Source organism: Anopheles arabiensis, chromosome X (genome assembly GCF_016920715.1).
Source record: "Anopheles arabiensis isolate DONGOLA chromosome X, AaraD3, whole genome shotgun sequence".
NCBI classification, from domain to species: domain Eukaryota; kingdom Metazoa; phylum Arthropoda; class Insecta; order Diptera; family Culicidae; genus Anopheles; species Anopheles arabiensis.
The window spans coordinates 6,080,440-6,098,396 of NC_053519.1; the positions used below are offsets into that span (position 1 = coordinate 6,080,440).

At 50.2% G+C, this 17,957-nt stretch overlaps 1 protein-coding gene across 2 annotated transcripts in view; it reads right to left on the reverse strand.

The window, feature by feature from the left end:
* Window positions 1-17,183, reverse strand: part of LOC120905955 (netrin-A-like) — a 60,339-nt gene extending 43,156 nt beyond the window's left edge. Inside the window, exons 1-2 of one of the 2 annotated variants that reach the window (XM_040317316.1) lie at window positions 17,129-17,183; window positions 14,941-16,850 (exon numbers count right to left, since the gene is read on the reverse strand). In XM_040317316.1, coding sequence (XP_040173250.1) covers window positions 14,941-16,234 — 1,294 coding nt within the window. In that variant the 5' untranslated portion in view covers window positions 16,235-16,850; window positions 17,129-17,183. Of the gene's footprint in view, window positions 1-14,940; window positions 17,085-17,128 lie in introns of those variants that run through there. The other variant, XM_040317317.1, reaches the window with a different exon arrangement.
* Between the last annotated feature and the right edge of the window lie 774 nt (window positions 17,184-17,957).

Here is a 17,957-nt window from a genome sequence, read left to right on the forward strand (position 1 = left end):
GGTTTTTGCGTAATCTCGGCGGTAACCTTTCGCACACTTTAGCGCTCGGGCGCTTGATTTTAATAGTGTCCGGAATAATTAAACCGCTCTGCTTACTGTCTGTCTGCGTGTGTGTGTGTGTGTGTGTGTGTGTGCTAGTTAAGCTTTTGTTTTCTTTTTCTTCCTCCGCTCCGTCACACACCATCGTGATCGTTAGTGGACAAATATGTGTGTGCTGGATCAGGAAACAATCAGGAGCGTTGATGGCTGTGTGCTGTGCGAGCCAGGCAGCAACCAACAGGGCGCATCAGGAAGTCGGTGTGTATTTAATCCGAGCGATTAACCGCGTACTGTCTCCAGCTGTCACTCTTCGCACCACCACTGGTTGTCCCACTGGTGTCACCGCGCTGTCAACCGCTTGGTCAGCACATCAGGTATTAGCGTGTGTTCCCGATTCGGTGACTTGGTTGTGTCAACTTCAGCTTTTCCACGCTACATCTGGAGGAGGAAGATGGAATGGTATTGGGATGTTTTGCAGCTTGTTGATTGTTGTCTGCTTGCACAACACAACACAGCACACCTCCCACGGCAGGTATAATACCCCCAGGAAGCAGTCCCAGCAGCTCGAGGACACTGGACAAAGCTGTCGTAACAAATGAGCTCCCAAGATGATACTCCCGAGAAAGAATAGAACCCTCCCAAAACTTGTCGGTAGGGTCCGTGTTTGGTGCTTTTTGGGCATAAAACAACACTCCGATGCGGAGTGTGTCCCGGAACCTGCCCGACAGACGACGGCGACGTGTGTGGTAACCCGAACAACAACAAAAAATAACCAACACAAGGTACGAAGGAATGTTTGCACACAATGCTTACACCATCACGAGCGGGGCTCACCCCAGGGGACAGTAGACGGTTGGCTTTAGCCAGCGAAGCTGCCTGCGGTTTTTCGGTCGGCATTGGGCTTTTGAGTAAATTCTACGAACAGGTGTGTTTGTGTGTGGTTGTGAGAATTTCAGAAGCATAATGGTCACTGCGATGTGTGACAATAAACGTGTTGCAGCTTTTAAGCGCTTCTAATAGCTGCCGATGGAAACGGTCTCCAAGGAGCCCCTTGGAATCAGAAGAATTCGCAGTCGGGACTTGGGTCAGGTATCTCTCTCGCCTCAGAATAGATAGGATCTTACGGTTAAAATCTATAGAAACGTGTCATCGCACAGCACACCAACCGTGCTCTTGTGTAGATATCTAGTTTCTCCAAAACAATGGCAGCTCAATCTGAAAAGAACACTGCCGCAGGTCCCCGCAGGTTTTCTTGATCACGGTATGTTCCAGAAGCTGTCGTTTTCTTGGAGCATTGAAATCAACAATGTCCAAAACGGGACCATCGTTTAGCATTCCACAAAAACCGATGCCATCGAAAAGAAGTGCTTCCGGTTGAAGTTTTAATTTACCATCCGTACCCGCGTGCCGACGCCGAAGTCATCGCCTCGGTAGGCATGCGTTCGTGTTCCCCAATTTTTGGAGGCACTGCTCGGGGCGGCCGGGTTTAGGGGGGCCTAACAAAACCTCATCAATTAAGAGCATCGGGCATGGCTGTCGGAAAGCGGCAGTAAAGAGCTGTGCAGTGCCAGCCAATGCAGCCGAGGTACACCGGTTCCGATGCGTCCAGATATTCCCGGCCCAGAAAGCTAGCCCTCGGGGCACGCTTATTTGTCTTGCACTGTTTACCCCGAACGCAAAAGGCTCGCCCAGGCTCTCCCTCCCAAGCATTTCGCTTTGTGAGCTGATTGCTTCCGTGAAAACCGAATGCAATGTATCAAACCGTGTGTGTGCGTGTGTGTGTGTGTGTGTTTGCTCTTGTGTGCTACGAGAGTTCTTGGTATCGATGATATTGATGGGCTTTGGCGGAAGATACCCGTACCCCGGGTTGCGTCTGGCACACACAGATGCCCCCGAGGCAGTTAATAAATTGCATTTCGACTTCCGATTTCCGACATATATTTGACACCGGAGTCCCCCTCCTTAGCTCCGGTAGGCAATTGGAAATCGATTCCAGTAAATTCCTGTGTGCCGGCTTTTGTGTCTCCCGAAGCTCCCAGTGTCCGATGAAAGATTGACTTGGCTGGGTAGATAGTAGAGCTTCAAAAACGGAGCACCAGCAGTCTCCATCTGCATACGGCTTGGACAAAGCAGCCCAGTGGTGGCAGTTTCGGCAATGTAATACCTTCAGCTCCCGGCAGAGCTAATTGCCAAAGTCACCCAGCTAGCTGTCTTGTGCCGCCTGCAATGATTCCCAAGTAGGTAGCTGGTTGGAGCCGTTCCATTTGCATCATTCGTTGTATCAGGCTTTGCACCGAGCCTGAAGTGCTACCTCTACCCCATCCCATTTTGCGACGGCTTTCTGCCGGTCAGCTATCGGCCTGCTGTCTTGCAATCGATTGATGTACACAAAGATATTTCGCCCACCTAGGAGAGAGAGAGACTGCTCGGTAGCGCTTGGAAGCATTCCGCCCCCGGGCAGCGGGGTAAAACAAAAGTTAAATATCAGGTTTTCGGTTAATGGAACATATTAGTAGCATCCCCGGTGTGGGGGGATAGGATGTAAGTAGTAGAATCGCAAAACCCTACCACACTCCACAGGCCCGAGCCGAGGTAGGCGTTCCCGTGCGGTGTAATCTTCGCCTTGCATCTCAATATATTGTGCCTGACGAACACTGCGCCTTGTGTCTGCAATAATTTTAAGCGTCCAGGCGAGGAATGCCGGCCTGGACCGCAGCTTCCACGCACAACGGTACACACGCACACCGGGATTTGTGGGCCTTGTTTGACTTTTCCTTCGCTTCGGAGCTTTTGTTTTTGTGTCTTGTGTGCTGTTCGCACACCCTTTCGCCCTGCTGCGCCTTCCGGCACGTCCACCACCAATATCGGGCCTCAGCGCTAAGATCATGCGGTGTCTTCTGCTTTAAAGCGCTTCTTTCCATGGCCACTCTTCCTTCCCTTTTAATTTGACGTTTATGCGTTCTGCCTTCGGTGCCTTCGTGTTTGTGTTTGCTACGATACAGGCCCAGGAGCGGGAGGTGTCTGGTGTATGTGTGTGTGTGTGTGTGTGTGTGGATGCAACGGTCAGCGGTGAATTCCGGTTGTCTTCCCAAAAAGGTACGCCACAAACCTCGGTTCTTCCTTTTGGTTTCGTACCGGGCTCACATTGTTTCTGCCGATGCTGCTGGCTTATCTTTGTCTGCTCTCCTCATCACGGAGCAATAAATACACACACACACACACACGCACATTTGATCTTCTTGTAATCATGGACCTGATCGAAAGTGTAATAAAATGCTCGATCGGGTGTGTTCCGTCTTCATTCGTCAGATCCTCTGGGGGCCCTGGGATCGAACGTAGTTTGCGTCGTATCTTTGGTTCTTGTTTTGTTTTTTTATATTACTACGAAATCACCCTGCGATCGTGAGGATGTAAATTCGAGTCAAGCAAGAGACTACAGGCGACATATCGCCAGAGCGTGTGCACTGTAACCTAGAAATTGTAGAAATACAGCGAGATGCGATAGTAAGGCTGACTCCGATGAAGTCATTTCGTGGTTGCAAGGGTTGGAAACGCTCACGGCCACCGGCTGGAGCGCATGTGAGTCACTTGTACTGTGCGAACGACGGGGTTAGATCACGGCTCCGGTGGCGCTTGGCGAGTGAAACCGATCGCTGGACACTGCAAACGCTTCTATAGATGCCCCAAACAAACGGTCTGATCGATTGTGCCCGCGGGTACTTGGGCGAGTGAGAGCGATCATAGCGTCCCCTTCCCAGCAGCACCTTCCCACCGCTTGATCCGGTATTGAAATTAAGACAATAAGATAGGCAAGCGCGAGTGGCTGTTTGTTTTGAAACGTACGTTCGTTAGCGTTGTGACCGGACCGTTCTGTCAAAACGATGGCAGCTACCGGCCACAATCCTATTAGGCCGATAATTGATTAAGGAGGGGTACGGCGGGCTGGAAAGTCATTGAGACTTTAATGGCGCTTACGACATCTTACGACGGCACTCGGGGTGGTTTTAGCCGGGGCGCGTACTCGTGTGTCATGAAAGTCATGTTCATTATCCGAACGTGACAGTAATGATTGCGGAATGCTAGAAACCTCACGAGCGCGGGCACGATCGCGATTTTGCACAAATCAGGGCGCGAAACCTTCAGGCCGTGGCTTACACCAGCCTACCAGCAGGAAACCAGCGGGTTGGAACTACCACTGGAACTACTAATTAAAGCGTGTCAGCCCTCCTCGACAAAACGGGCGTTAGTTTGATCCAAGAAGTGTTGTTGGAATGTTGAGAAGATTAGGCAGCAAGTGAATGGGGTTGAGTTGCACGGCTGCCAGTGCAGAAAACAACCCTTCCCAGCTAGCCATTTCTGCCGACAAGAATGTCTAACATCCGAATTTGGAGGAAAGTTGTACGGTAATATGCTTACAGCAAACTGAGCAAACCAGCACGGTGGAATTGTTTCATCCCGCTCAGCTTCCACGAAATCCAAGCCCCATTTCGGCCCCTCCGTCTCTAATTAAACTGCCCGCTAGCCCGGGCCCATTCTCCTACAAAGTCATCCCGTCCATCCCCGCAACGGCCGCAAAACCGCTGACAAAGCCGACGCGGGGCTGGAACAGAACCTTCGCCAGGAAAAACAGTCCGTACAACGGGGCCCGCCCGCAGCAGGCCGCTTTGTGGTTTTATTTCTTGAACAAATATTTTCATTCCTAATGAAGATATCGCGGTGGCGGCAGCGGTGGCGGCGTTGACGGCCCTGCACCGATGGGATGATAAATGCCTACCCGATAAGCGGTGGCCGCGCACAACCGGTCGGAACCATAAAAAACCGGGATATTAAGATATAGACACGGTATCAAGAGAGAGAGAGAGAGAGAGAGAACCATTGTTGTTGGGGACCCAATTTCTAGATTTCCGAAAAACCCAGCGACCATCAAGGGAAGGCCGGGGTCATAGCGCGTTTGTTGGATGTTCTTTGAGGTGATACCGTGATACTTTCCTGCCCATGTTCCTAGCGGCGCACGGCGATGGCAGCGAGGCAGGAAGAAAGTATTCAGGTGAAAATGATGACCCCTTCCGCTCCTCTTCCTCTACCATTGCCAGCACTGCACGGTTACGATCATCTGTTCCAGGAACATCAACACCTTTTTGACAACTGACGCGATACCGGTTTTTTCGGGGGTTTTTTTTTATGGCGTGTCGCTTTGGGCCACGATGCCGGGCGGCGTGCGAGCATGCATCGTACCGGGCTGGCCTTTGTGTGCTTTAGAGCATGTGAGCATTTTGTGACGATATTGTGCCATTTTTCACACGCTCCACTTGCAAGCGGCGTAGCGTTCTTGCGCGTTCAACTACAGCTCGGGCGGGTTTAGTTGCCTAATGCCTAAATTGGGCCTAATACGCGTTACAGATGTCTCCAAAAGCATCACGCATTGTTTATATTAAAGATCTTATTACGATTCGCTTTGTATCTCATCGGAAAGTGCTAGCCAAGTTAAGATGTTGCTGGTTATTGAATGCCTGAAGCAGTAAACACCGGCCTTGAGCCGGCAGAAGTTCTTAAATGACACACAAACAGCAAGAAAAGATTAATGGCACAACACTGCACACGTTAAGGAACTGTTATGCATACCTTTCCATTGTTAGTAAATGCTATAAAAGCATTCAAACGCACTGGAATCTGACAATCCGGAACCGATGGGGAGCCAGCGTGACAGGGGCAGGGTTGAAATTAAAATACCACCGTTGAAAATATGCTTCCTCATCCCGTACATTACACGATGCACTTACACTAGCACACAAACGCAAACTCACACACACACACACACACACACACACACTAACACAAACACAGTAATACGGAGCAGTGAGCACGTTTCCGCTTCCAGTGCTGCCATCATAAAGTCATAAATTCCTAATGGTTATTAAAATTCATCGACATACCAGTTGCTGTTTACACAACGCTGCGTACTTCTGATCCAGTACCCGTTACTTCACTCCTCCGCGCGCCACTACTGGCACACCCATTCCCCCCATCGTACAGCAAAGGGGTCGTTTTGCTCTGGGCCAGTGAATGGGAGAGCAAGGATGCGACGTCGTCGTAGCAAAAATGTAGCAATGAAAAAAAAAAGCAGCAAAAGCCAAGTGAGCAAACAGCTAACCTGGCGTACCCCACCAGGAAGCTCGCAATGATGGATGTCAGGAATCAAGAAAAGATGGATTGAATTCCAAACCACCGGGCGTGGAACACACCCGGCGGAAAAGCGGGGGAAAACGCTGGACGCCGGCGTGAATAAGAGGGGTTGAATATCGTTTTACTCCTGCCGGGAAGCGGGACAACAAATGGCCCCCGGGATACGGCAGGCCAGGGTACGGGTGCGGGAAGGCAAGTATGAAGTTCGAAACTCGGCACGATATACTTTCCCCTTCCTGTGCGTCCGTTTTTCTTTTTGCTGCTGCTGCTGCTGCTGCTCTCATCTACTTCTGGCGTCTTGCCACGCAGGATGCGGGAGAGGATGCGTACGCCGGTGTAGGGAGAAGATAGCAGAAGACCCCGCCGGCAGTACGCAGCCGAGATCAGTACACGAGCCCGAGTGAGTGTCCTCCGGGCCCTCGTTCAGCGGGTCCCCTGGATCCTTTTTGTTAATAAATTTAATCAAAACACCCCAACTCGTACGCATCTATTTAGCTTTAATTTAATTTCCATTCCCTCATTCCTAGCTCCCGGGGCACTATCGAGGCGGAGGTCGGCATGCCGTTTTCACCGCACACACACACACACACACGCATCCCGGAACAGACAGACTGTTGCGGATTTTCTTTTCCGCCTGCGGTTCTTTTGCAAATCTACGTCCAATGCAGTTATCTCGTCGGTCTTGTCGGTTGTGCTATTGCTTCTTCGTATTGCCCATTCCTGCGGATGGGCCCCTACCTTGAGCTTACTTCGGCAACAGCACCTCTCAGACGTTCCGTGCCAGTGCGTGCCAGTAAGGTAAAACCGACAAAAAAAAAGATTCGATTGCTAAAAAGATACACATCGGACATTTTGTTTTATTTGTTGCCGGGACGGGGCTTGACAGGGACGCACTTCAGTCTGCAGGATGACACCGGCACAAGAGGCCGTAATCTGATCGCAGTCGTTAATCAGCAGCGCTCGTAAACGTACCACCATTCGGTGACGCTTTATTGGAACTGGATGCCGAAATCCCAAGAACGATTTCGGAGGCCTTGCGAAGGAATTGGATTGTAAATTTTTCATACACTCTGCCCCATGTACTAGCCCGAAAACATTCCCATACCGTACGATTAGGTACAAGTAATTAAACCGCTTCCCAAGCGGCTTACAGCTGCGGTACTCATCGACCTGTCAGCCCAGCAGCCGGATTCGGGGCAGTGAAAACTAATGAATCCTTCGACGGCCACCAAAGATGACATTTATCCCCTTCGTCATCATTATCATCAGTAGCAGCAGCAGCAGCAGCATCCACATGATGGACAGTTCCGGCAAACTCAAAACGACTTTAACCTTTTGTTGGTGGGCAAAACTTTCACCATCGCCATAAAACTCGATAGGCCGTTTGGTCAGTGAGCCCGTTCGCGTGTAAAGGGGCTCCTACCGAGACCATTTCTCAACCAAACTCAACCCCTTTTCCAGCCGGTTGCTGATGCTAATCCGTGCCGGGGAGTGGTATTAGTGGTCCTGCAAAAACCGGAAACGGTCATAAATATCCTCGACAGCAAACGAGCCGCTGCCCTATATCCATATCACCTCCTTGGGGAAAGGTTCTTGTGGTGTGTGATGAGTTTGAGCGTCCACAAGGCAGGTGTTGCAGTGCTGCTCCAGGCAAGTGTCTTTCCCGGGTCTTGGGCCGTTGTTTTTGCATGGGACTAAGTCCCATAGAATAGAATCGTGCCCACAGCGAAAAGGGCACATCTTCATAAATATTACGCAACGAAGCATGTCTTTCAACGGGGGAGGGGCCCTCTTGATTGTCATCCATCGGATCATGCGAGTAATTTCGGCAATCATTTCGAGACCTTTCGTGTCCATGATGAGGCTATATGGCGAAGTTGGACGATTTATTACGCACACGGGTGATGGTTGCTATCACGGATCTGCCATAACAGTTTGGAAAAGTTTGAAGTGGCACAAAGTTTTGGAAGTATCCCGAGTGCAGCTCGACCACCGTGTGCTTCGCCGAGCAGTGTTAAAAATGATCAATTCGCTGTAATGGAGACCATGGCAACACATTCATCGCCATGTTTGAACCCACTATGCAGAGAGGTGAGCTTCAAAAGGGCACACTTTGGAGTGGTAAACATGAGAACCAGTTTTTTTTTTATTGTGTGTGTGTGTGTGTGTGGTTGGCTGCTGAAAGCTTTCAACTAGCCCAGTTCTACAGTGCAACGGTAGACACACACCGTGCCCTCGAACCTGCTAATGGATTCTTGTTCCTGTCGGTCCTATTCGACCCGTGATTCCCGCATTTCAGGGGTGGACGAGCTGAGAGGAGACGCAGTGCGTGTCATTGCGCTACGCCGCTTGATTATCACTTTCATCTCTGCGAGAGTGTTTTTTTGTTCCTCTGTTGGAGCTCCAATGGAGTTGGAGCACACCCCGACCCCGAATATCTAGCGCCAGAATTAGGGGAGCGAGCGAGCCAGTCGAAATGAATCATTTTCATCTTACATGTATTTTGAATTAGTTTGATCGATTTTAATCCCTTCCTACCCCCCTGCACCAACTCCAATATCACTTCCGATCTTGGATCTGTCCCCGCACGGGCAGCCGCCTAAGGTACAAGAACAGCCATAACAACAAAAACAACAACAACAACAACACCAGGCACTATTGTTTCGTTTCTTTTACATCGCACACACACACACACATACACCGGGACCACACCGAAAACACTCCCAGCAATCCCTTCACCCGGGGCGTGTTGTACATCACCCACGTCGGAGTTGTACCTTGTGTAACTGACCCGCCGCCACCCTGGAATGGAAAGGCTCGGCACCTTTCGGTGGGAACAGTTCTGGCAGGTTACAACCGCAACGAGATCAGTGGCCGATACGCCACATACCACGTGTGGCAATGTATCTCGAAACAATCACCAACGACCTAACGGTGCGCGGGACATTGCATCTCCGAGCCTTGGCCTGGAAATGGCTCATCAGCGTCGCGGAGCGGTCTGGAATTTGCCGCTCGTATTACATCGTCGTTCGTAAGAAGTTCTGGAACGAAATCAATCACTAGAATTCGTGCGAACCTCAACATCCAGAGCGTTTACAGCGCATTTTATCGCTGTAGGAGGAAGAACACGACGCGCCGAGAGAGCGTCGGATCAGCAACATGGATCTTCGGTTAGCCGACGAACCTTGAGGCATCGGTCAGATGCAGATCAGCTCCAGTGTGTGTGTGTGTGTGGTTGTGTGGAATACGTGTTTTGGAGGTGTTTTTTTTTCGTTTGGTTCGATGGCTCGGCATCCATCAAGAACGTGGCTTGCCTGTGCAACTAACACCCCGAAACACTCGGCTCGTTCGCTTTTCGCAAGCACCGCGCCATTCATCGCATCCCATCAAGGATCAACGGCTTCCAGTAAAAAAAACCCTTTTGCATGCTAATGCTGTGGCTTTCGGTACATAATCAGGGCAGGAGAGAAGGAAGGAGAGATAACGAATAAGAGAGAGAGAGAGAGAGAGAGAAAGAGAGAGAGAGAGACAGCACCTAGTGCCGAAAACAAGAGCCCCGAAACGAATTTGGATGATACGAGGACCCAGAATTCGGAGAGTGCGTGCGAAAGACTCGGGTTCAGGTATGCTAATGAGCTGAATATGATTTTAATGATCACGAGATATTGATGCAATTTTAATATTTAATACTGCGTTTTGTTGTTGTTGCTGCGTGAGTGTGTGTATGCGTTGGCCTCTCCTCTAAAGGTGTGTAAAGCTCGCAGCAAGTGCCTAAAGCCAGCGCACGAGATGTTGATTGAATATTGAGATTTTCGTTCGGAAGATATCATCCTTTGTCCGAAAGTCTACACTGAAACCATTGCAATGCCAGTTCTGGACACGGTGACGAATAATTGAAACAGGTTAATTGAAAAGCGTGATCTAATTCCACACTGGACCTGCTGCGGGGAATTAAAAGTCAGATTTTCTGAGGATACGTGTGTGTGTGTCAGGCAACTCAGTCGCTTATTAGTACAGCACACGAGCCAGGCCACATTTTGCGCTTTCCGGGCACGTACCCGCGTAACCAACAGGCACACGATAATGCGTGACTCCCATTTACAAAATCACATCCTTTCCAGCGACACAACGGGGATATTCAGCAGCTCTGCACATGGAGCAAGCCGCTCTGTTCAACGCTCCCTCTGTTTTTTGGAGGGAAAAAGGCTTTCCCCTGGTAAAGTCAATCACAAAATTGTGTTTTATTGTAGTGCATGCAGCGCTAACTTGGCCCGAAACTTGCTCAACCTGAAGCGTAAACTTCAGGGCCTGACGAATCCTTTTCAAATCGTAGTAGCTCAAGCGTATAATTAAAAACTCCCGCACAACTCGGCGCTGGGTAAGATACGGCGGTGACATTAGACGTTTAATTCGCCTCCTCAACTAAAGCTACCGGGCATTGATGTCTTCCCCGCTCCCGCCCGAAAACTGTGCCTACTAAAAGTGAATGGCTGCTGCTGACAGGTTGGTGGTTGGATGGAGGAATAGGTCTAGGATATTACTCCACCTTCAATCTTTCAAAACTCTTGTCGCGGATAAAGCGGGCGTGCCCCGCTCCTCCTTTCGTTGCTAGTCGCTGGTACTTTGTGAGCCCGTTGCCAGCCATAAATTGTTATCGGTAGTGCAGAAGTCAAGCATTTCTTTATCTTGTGTCCTCGCGAATCGCACGCCCATATCGTGGGGTCATAAACGTGTCGCTCGGTGGCACATGTAAATTAGGTCCACCGAATGGGTCGCACACATTCCACTGCTCTGCCCAGCGGGACGTCCCGGACGAGTGCGTACGCGCTCGGGCCGAGCCGTGTTTGCAAGACGCCTAGCATTAGCACAAGTGCGGGGAAGGGTCCGTTTCCTATCAGCTAGACTTGTTTGCCCCTGCTGGAGGTGTCACACCAGTGGGGCGGGCACCTTAAATTAAACTTTTCTGCGATAAAAACTGACCATTCTGACGCGCCCCGACGGTGTATTGGAGCATTGCGTTACAGTTTTTATGCCCCTGCAGGGGCAGTGTGCCGATCTGTCTGCCGGGACACGCGGACACAACTCTTCAAGGTGAGAAACTACAACACAATCTGGGAGGAGGGGAGCCGAAGTAAGGATTGATTTATCTGCACACGGCTAATGCTCTGCCATTTGCCAACGCTCTCGACCTGATGCACACAAAGACTGTAAGGTGTGATTTATTCCGTACCCCCGTACATTCGTGCCGATAGCGAGAGGGCCCGCGAAGGTGTTGATCCTACGGGATAAACATATGTAGCCCGGTGACCGGTAAATCCACCTCACTGCCGGGTAATTGTGGCTTATTTGTACGCTCAAATCCCACGGGGACGCAACGAAACCGCTCGCAACGCAGCGGCAGTTATCAATTGGAGCACGGATTCGACTCGAACCTTCGGCAAACATTCCTTAATGGATTACTGTCTGGGCTGAATGCGCTTGCCCTTCCGGCTGGGCGGTAAATAAATACAGCGAGCGACTTCGCCACTCGTGGGTTTTACGCGCCACGCTCGACTGATAAAATGAATGCATACTGAGGGTTATGAGCGTTTTTGCACCGCACCGGACAAGGGAGCGTTTTTAAACAGTGGAACGGACCATTCAACAGCATGCAGCAGCTTGATACGTGCAGATTTAAGGGGTTTTGACGCTAGCGACTCAATCGCAATATGATGAGGTGTGGCGTGGAAAATTATTGAGTAGAATGCATGATGTACCTCTGCCTAAGGAGGGCACATCATGGTTTGTTTTTGTTTGGTGTCTAAAGTGATGTCCCGAATTTCCTTATGAAGTTTTGTAGAAACATGAAACACTTCAAAAATAATTGTTAAAGCTTAGAAACATGTTATTCAATACGGGAAGATGTATGATGAATAAAGGACACCTATAATGCAACCTAGAATTAAGTATGTTGTAATATTGGGCCAACTCTGACGTCACGAGAATAGTTCGAAGAAAAGTTTCAAAAAGGTCAATTAAAATTACTTCCATTATGGATTACTTGCATGATTGACGGCTCCAGCGATTTTGCTAATTAATACAATATTTTTAAATTTTTGCGTTTTTCAAGCGGTTGATCATGCTAGTACCTAAACATATTATTTTGAAACGAATAATTAGATTGGTAATGATTTCGGTCCAAAAATTATCTTTACAAAGGTGTTGTTTTTTCAAGCAATCGCTTTTAGTAGGTTATAAATGTAACTTTTCATATCACAAATCGATATTAAATTCCCTTCAAGGATTCTCTTCTAGATCTAGGTTGAGTACAGTCATTCTACAGTATTTTCGTTGATTAAAATAACACATTTCTGTCGATTGAATTACGCCGAAGTTTAATATTATGACATTTATCTTCGCTATTGCCATGAAACCAACTTCAAAACTAAGTTTAATTCCAATTGTACGCGGATTTTGTTCAGATTTCTTTGACTGCCACCACTATAGCAGTGTGGATGAACGTTATAGGAACCATACCACCATTGTACGTACAACGGAGCATTAAGAACAATGTGAATTTTGTGTTAATAAATTAGTTGTGTTTAAGAAGATGTAACGTATACGTAACGCAACGAAACGTTATAGACTCAAGTCTAGAATGGACCATCTCCTCGTAGCAAGGATAGACTATCCAGCAGCGTATGGGCCGGCATGTCCACATAGGACGTTACGCCCAATAGAAGAAGAACGTATACCAATTGCGATATGTCAATTCATTTATACATTTTTACATTCTTGATATCTTGAATTCATTACAAGCTATCTGTACGACTGCAAATTGCAACACTATTGGTACATTGGTCAGTGAGATATACACAGACGATCATTCTGGTCGTGGTACAAAGCTGACGTGGTGTGTACGCAGGGGATTTAATTAAGTTACTCTTTGATGTTTTCACAACTAAGCCTCTGAATTTCATCAGTAAGCATCAGATGCAGGGCAAAACATTGGTTAAATGTTAGTGTTTCACCTAAATATAGAACTCTCTTTTCTAGTTGCCACACAAAAGTTTCATGTCAATTTTAATCGGAAAAGCCTATTATCATTTGAAATCTTCTTTGTCAATAGCGCACAGTTGTTTCTCTATAGTTGAGCTCATGGACTTGACCGAGGTACCATTTTTTGTCTGATAAGAGACACAGTTTTCATCGTATTTTCCATAATAAAAGCCTCAAGTAGCATAGGATCTAGGCACATTTTTTTCTGGATGAACTTGGAATGTTTATTACTAATGTCCATGAGGTTCTATTTCCAAAAAACAGATAAATAAATGGAGGTTGAATTCGATACATTTAATCATTTCTATGTTACTGTTTACTCGGTTTCATTATTTTTGATACTATACCTAGTACTTCTCGATGCTCGTTTTTAGGCATAATAGAATGGAGTCTGGTAGTCTACTTAGCAATTATGGAGAAATGCAAGAAATACTATACCATCACCAATACTTTTGAATTCAATTTTTCAAAGAAATCCATTATTATGAAAGACAACAAACATTGAACAATTCATTGCTATTTTACCCATTCCCGACTAATAAAATCCCTCTTTTTGAAGTAAAATGGTATCCAATATTAACATATTAACAACACTGTTAGGATCTGTATGTAGACGACATATTATTGCTAGCATTGGTACATCCACTACAACGAACAACATTTGTAGTGAACAGCCCAGCAATGGGCGTTTCGCAAGATGCATCGAGACGAAGATGACGCTCGCTACAAATTGCCAAAGTGCTGTATCATTGCCCTCGTCGGCTGCATGCCATCTCCCAAAATATCAATATCACTCCTGCCGGCCGCGCTGGTGTGCACCGGAGCGCGCACTGTACACCGCGCACCGCCCGCCGCACACCAACCGGGCCACGTTCATTGCGATTTCGGGGCGATGTGGCCGGGGCAGAACGCAGAAAGCAACCCCGGCGATGAATCGGACAGGCACGACCACGCCGGCAAACCTTCCACGCGCCAGCCGTTGTACAAACTTTAAAGTAACGGCTCACCCACACACACACACGCACGACAGAGGTAGCCGGGATTGGGATAAGGGTGCCGTGCTGAAGGGATGCTGAAACGAATTATTTGAAACAGCGTCAAGCGGCGTACATTATCCCTTCGCTTTGCCGAAGAAGGGCGCAAGAAGCGTTTCAGTGGAAAAAGAAGGGGCCCACACAAACACACAGACACACATTGTCTCTCTCTCTCTCTCTCTCTCTCTACATCTCTCTCTCTCTGTTTGTCATTCGCACTGTACTGGACCGGCCCATAAACGAAGGGGGAAGAACAAAAAGCGAACCGTTTTCGGGGCCGTACAATATTTGCTTTAATTGACCGTAAATCAATTATTTCTTCGCCTGCCGGAGCGCGTGCCGGGGTCACAGCAGCCACCGTCCTCCCTTTCCTCCTCAACCCCCTGCAGCCGCCTGCCGCTTGATTATTTGGGATTGGGTTTATTACAATTATGTGAAACAGATTGTTTAGATTTCCCGTTTGCGCCTTTCGAGGGGGGCCGCGCCAGTGAGGACATTCAACCGGGGACAGTCGCCGCTTAAGCCCGTCGGCTCGAGTAGGAATTATCGCTGCAAGCTGCGCAAACTTTGCAAAAGCCAGCCGCTATCTTGAACCCCCTATTGCCCCCCCCATAAGTGCCGCCCAGAGTCGCGTCAAGTGGCTTACCTTTGCATTCGTTGGCGTCGCGGGCATTGGCCCGGCCCCACGGCCGATCGAAGTGGAACGGCTTGCAGCGCTCGCAGTCCCGGCCGGCCGTGTTGTGCTTGCAGTCGCAGCTCACCTCCCCGTCCGGCCCGGCCGGGACGCAGCGGAACGCGTGCCCGTTGCACTTGCACCGGCCGCCGACGGCAAAGTCGGACACGGCGTAATGGTGGTGCGGCGGCTGCCTGGCCCGCCCGTGGCTGCCCGGCACCTCGGCTGGCGGTTTGATCGTGGAGGGCGGCTGCTCCGCTGGGTTTGATTGTGAGCGGGGGGCCGCTGGTGGTGGTGGTGCTGCCTCCTCCGACTGGTAGTCGGGCGTGGTCGAGCCCGCCTGCTCCGGCCAGTCGGTTGCAAAGTCGGCGGGCAGGTCGCGGGGCTGCCGGCGGAACGCGGCACTGCCCGGTACCTGGGCCGAGCTGTGCAGCAGATACCAGGGATCCTCGAACGTGTCGTCCGGTGGCATCTGGTGCCGGTGGAACACGATACGCACGTCCGTGGCCGTCACCCAGTCCTGCAGCACCGGCGACGAGTCAAAGTCGGGGGCCGACGGGCGGCCCTCGAGCGTGCTGAACGCGATGCGCGATACGGTCGGCGCCTCGGCGAGGCCGTGCCGGTGCGCATCGGTGCACCGTGCCTCCTGCTCGTTCGCGCGCGTTATAGTGGCCCGGTTCGGGCGGCCGTACACCCGCCGGCACTGGCTGCTGTAGAACTGGAACGGCTGCCAGGATTTGCCGTGGTCCGCGCTCTTGTAGATCGCGATCGAGTCCGGCTTGACCGTGCCCGGGCAGAACGTGAGGCTGATGTACGTCAGCTCGTACTTCTTGCCGAGCGACAGCGTCAGCGTCACGTTGTCGGGCGGATCGTTGATGGACGCGGGTGATCGGAGCGGCTCGGAGCGCCAGCAGGTCACGTTGTTGGAGTTGTTCACGTCGGTCAGGGCGGTCGGGGGGTAGCGCTTGCGCGGGTTCCCGTCGTCGCAGGGCAGGCAGCGGGGCCGCGGCACCGGCTGCTGCACGTCGCACAGCCGGTCGAGGCCGCGCTGGCCACAGGTGGAGGACGCTACCACCGGCATCCCGAACGCGGCATTGACAAAGTCGGGCAGGCAGCGGCGGGGCCGATCCTCATCGTAGCAGGGATCGTACGAAACGTCCAGGCTAGCGGCACGGGCCGCTGCCGGCGCTAGAGTGACGACCACTATGGCGAGCAGGACCAACAGCTGCAGGCTGGGAGAGTACCTCCCAGACTGTCGGGCTATCATTTTGAGGATTTACCGTGATCGGCAAGCACTGGGCAAGTTTGGGACACACTTGGAATGTTACTCTGGGGTGATCTTGCAGACACTGCACACAAAACTCTGGCCCTTTTCCTGAAGTTCTTCGTTTTGGAGTTCACATCTGACGGTTCTGAAGTTCAGATGTTATCGCTTTCCAACATTCACGCTTCTCGATCCGATCTTCGCAGCACTGGCAGATCACACTGGCGCAGATCCTTTTTCACTTTAATTCCACCCACACACATACACACAGACACACGTACACAGATACACAACCACACACACTCGCACTCGTCTAGAGTTCTTTGTTTCGCTTGCGGTTTCGATGCCTGCACCATCTGAGGTGCACACACCAGGATCCTGAGACGCGCGAAAGCGTTCGAATCGCAAACGTCGTCCCTCGGCTGCTGAGGCAGGACACACGGCAGGACGCTCACAAGCACAGGCGCTGGGCGGTTGTCGCGAACTTCGCACCGATGTATGAACCGGCTGGCAACTGACTGACTAGGGGGCGCACGTTTCGGCACAGGCACAGGCTCATCTCGGACGGCGCGCGCGAGCACTCGGGCCCCGGTCTTCCCGGTCTGGTTTTCGGGTGCTCCTGGTTCGGGTGCGTCGCACCAACCAAACCGACCGAAACAAAAACAAGCAAAAAAAAAAAAGAAAAAAGAAAGAAGACAAAATAAAGGACACACTCCAAGTTGAACCCGAAGGCAATCGAACTTGTTTTGACGTCCTCCTTCCCTTGTTCGGTCCTGTTTTTCCCGCGTGTTTGCCAGCCCGCTCGTACGGTGTGGTGCGCGTGGACGAGGATGCACGAAACCGCACGAAACCGGAACCAAAACGGCATCCTTTCCTGCTTCCTCTCCACATACACACCTTGCCTAAACAACAACAACAAAACACATCTTCAGGAAAAGCCTTCCTAGCGCGGCTGGATGCTGCCATTGACCGCTCCGCATCACGAAGCGCAGCATCTCGAGTCGCGTGAGTGGCCGGATTTTCCCCTATTGCCGAGTGGGCCCCCGCTTCGGCATTTGGGAAGTGCGCGGGCGCGCATCCGGACGTGAGTGGCAACCGCTCGCGCCGTGCTGTTGCGCTTCCTTTGCGGCCGGAGCGCTGCAGACGGCCAGGCGTCGCCGACGGTCTCGGTTGCTGCTGGTTGTGGCAGAGTGCGGCGGAGCGGCTTTTGGACTGCTCGTGAGCCCATGAGTGCAACGGCACCGCGGCCTGCGCTGAGTGTGAGCTGAGTGGGTGCCCGACGCTCGAGCGGTGCAGTACACTGCTAAGCAATTCTGGTGTGTTTTTGGAAAACTGATTTTGGTTTTACTTTTGGAAGGAGATTTTTTATCGTGTTTGTTTGCATGGTTGATGAAAACACAGCAAGGAATAAGAGGGTCCATGTTAGATATGATATTTTTTTAATATAATTATTTATTGCTCTAATGTGAGGTGTTTATTGGTTCTCTTTTATTGAGTTCATTGCTCATTTGATCATTTTCATTAGACTAGTTTGATGAAAGTACATCTGAATGGTATCTTAGTTTTCATTTTGTATCAATTTTTAACCATAAGTAAAACTGTTTTTTTTTTTTAATTAAATATGCCTTATTCACGGTTTTATGTAAGGGAAGGTAGGTAAAGACGGACACTGCGGGTAAGATGGACACTTCTAATAAATGCATGAAAAAGTTAATTAACGAATAAT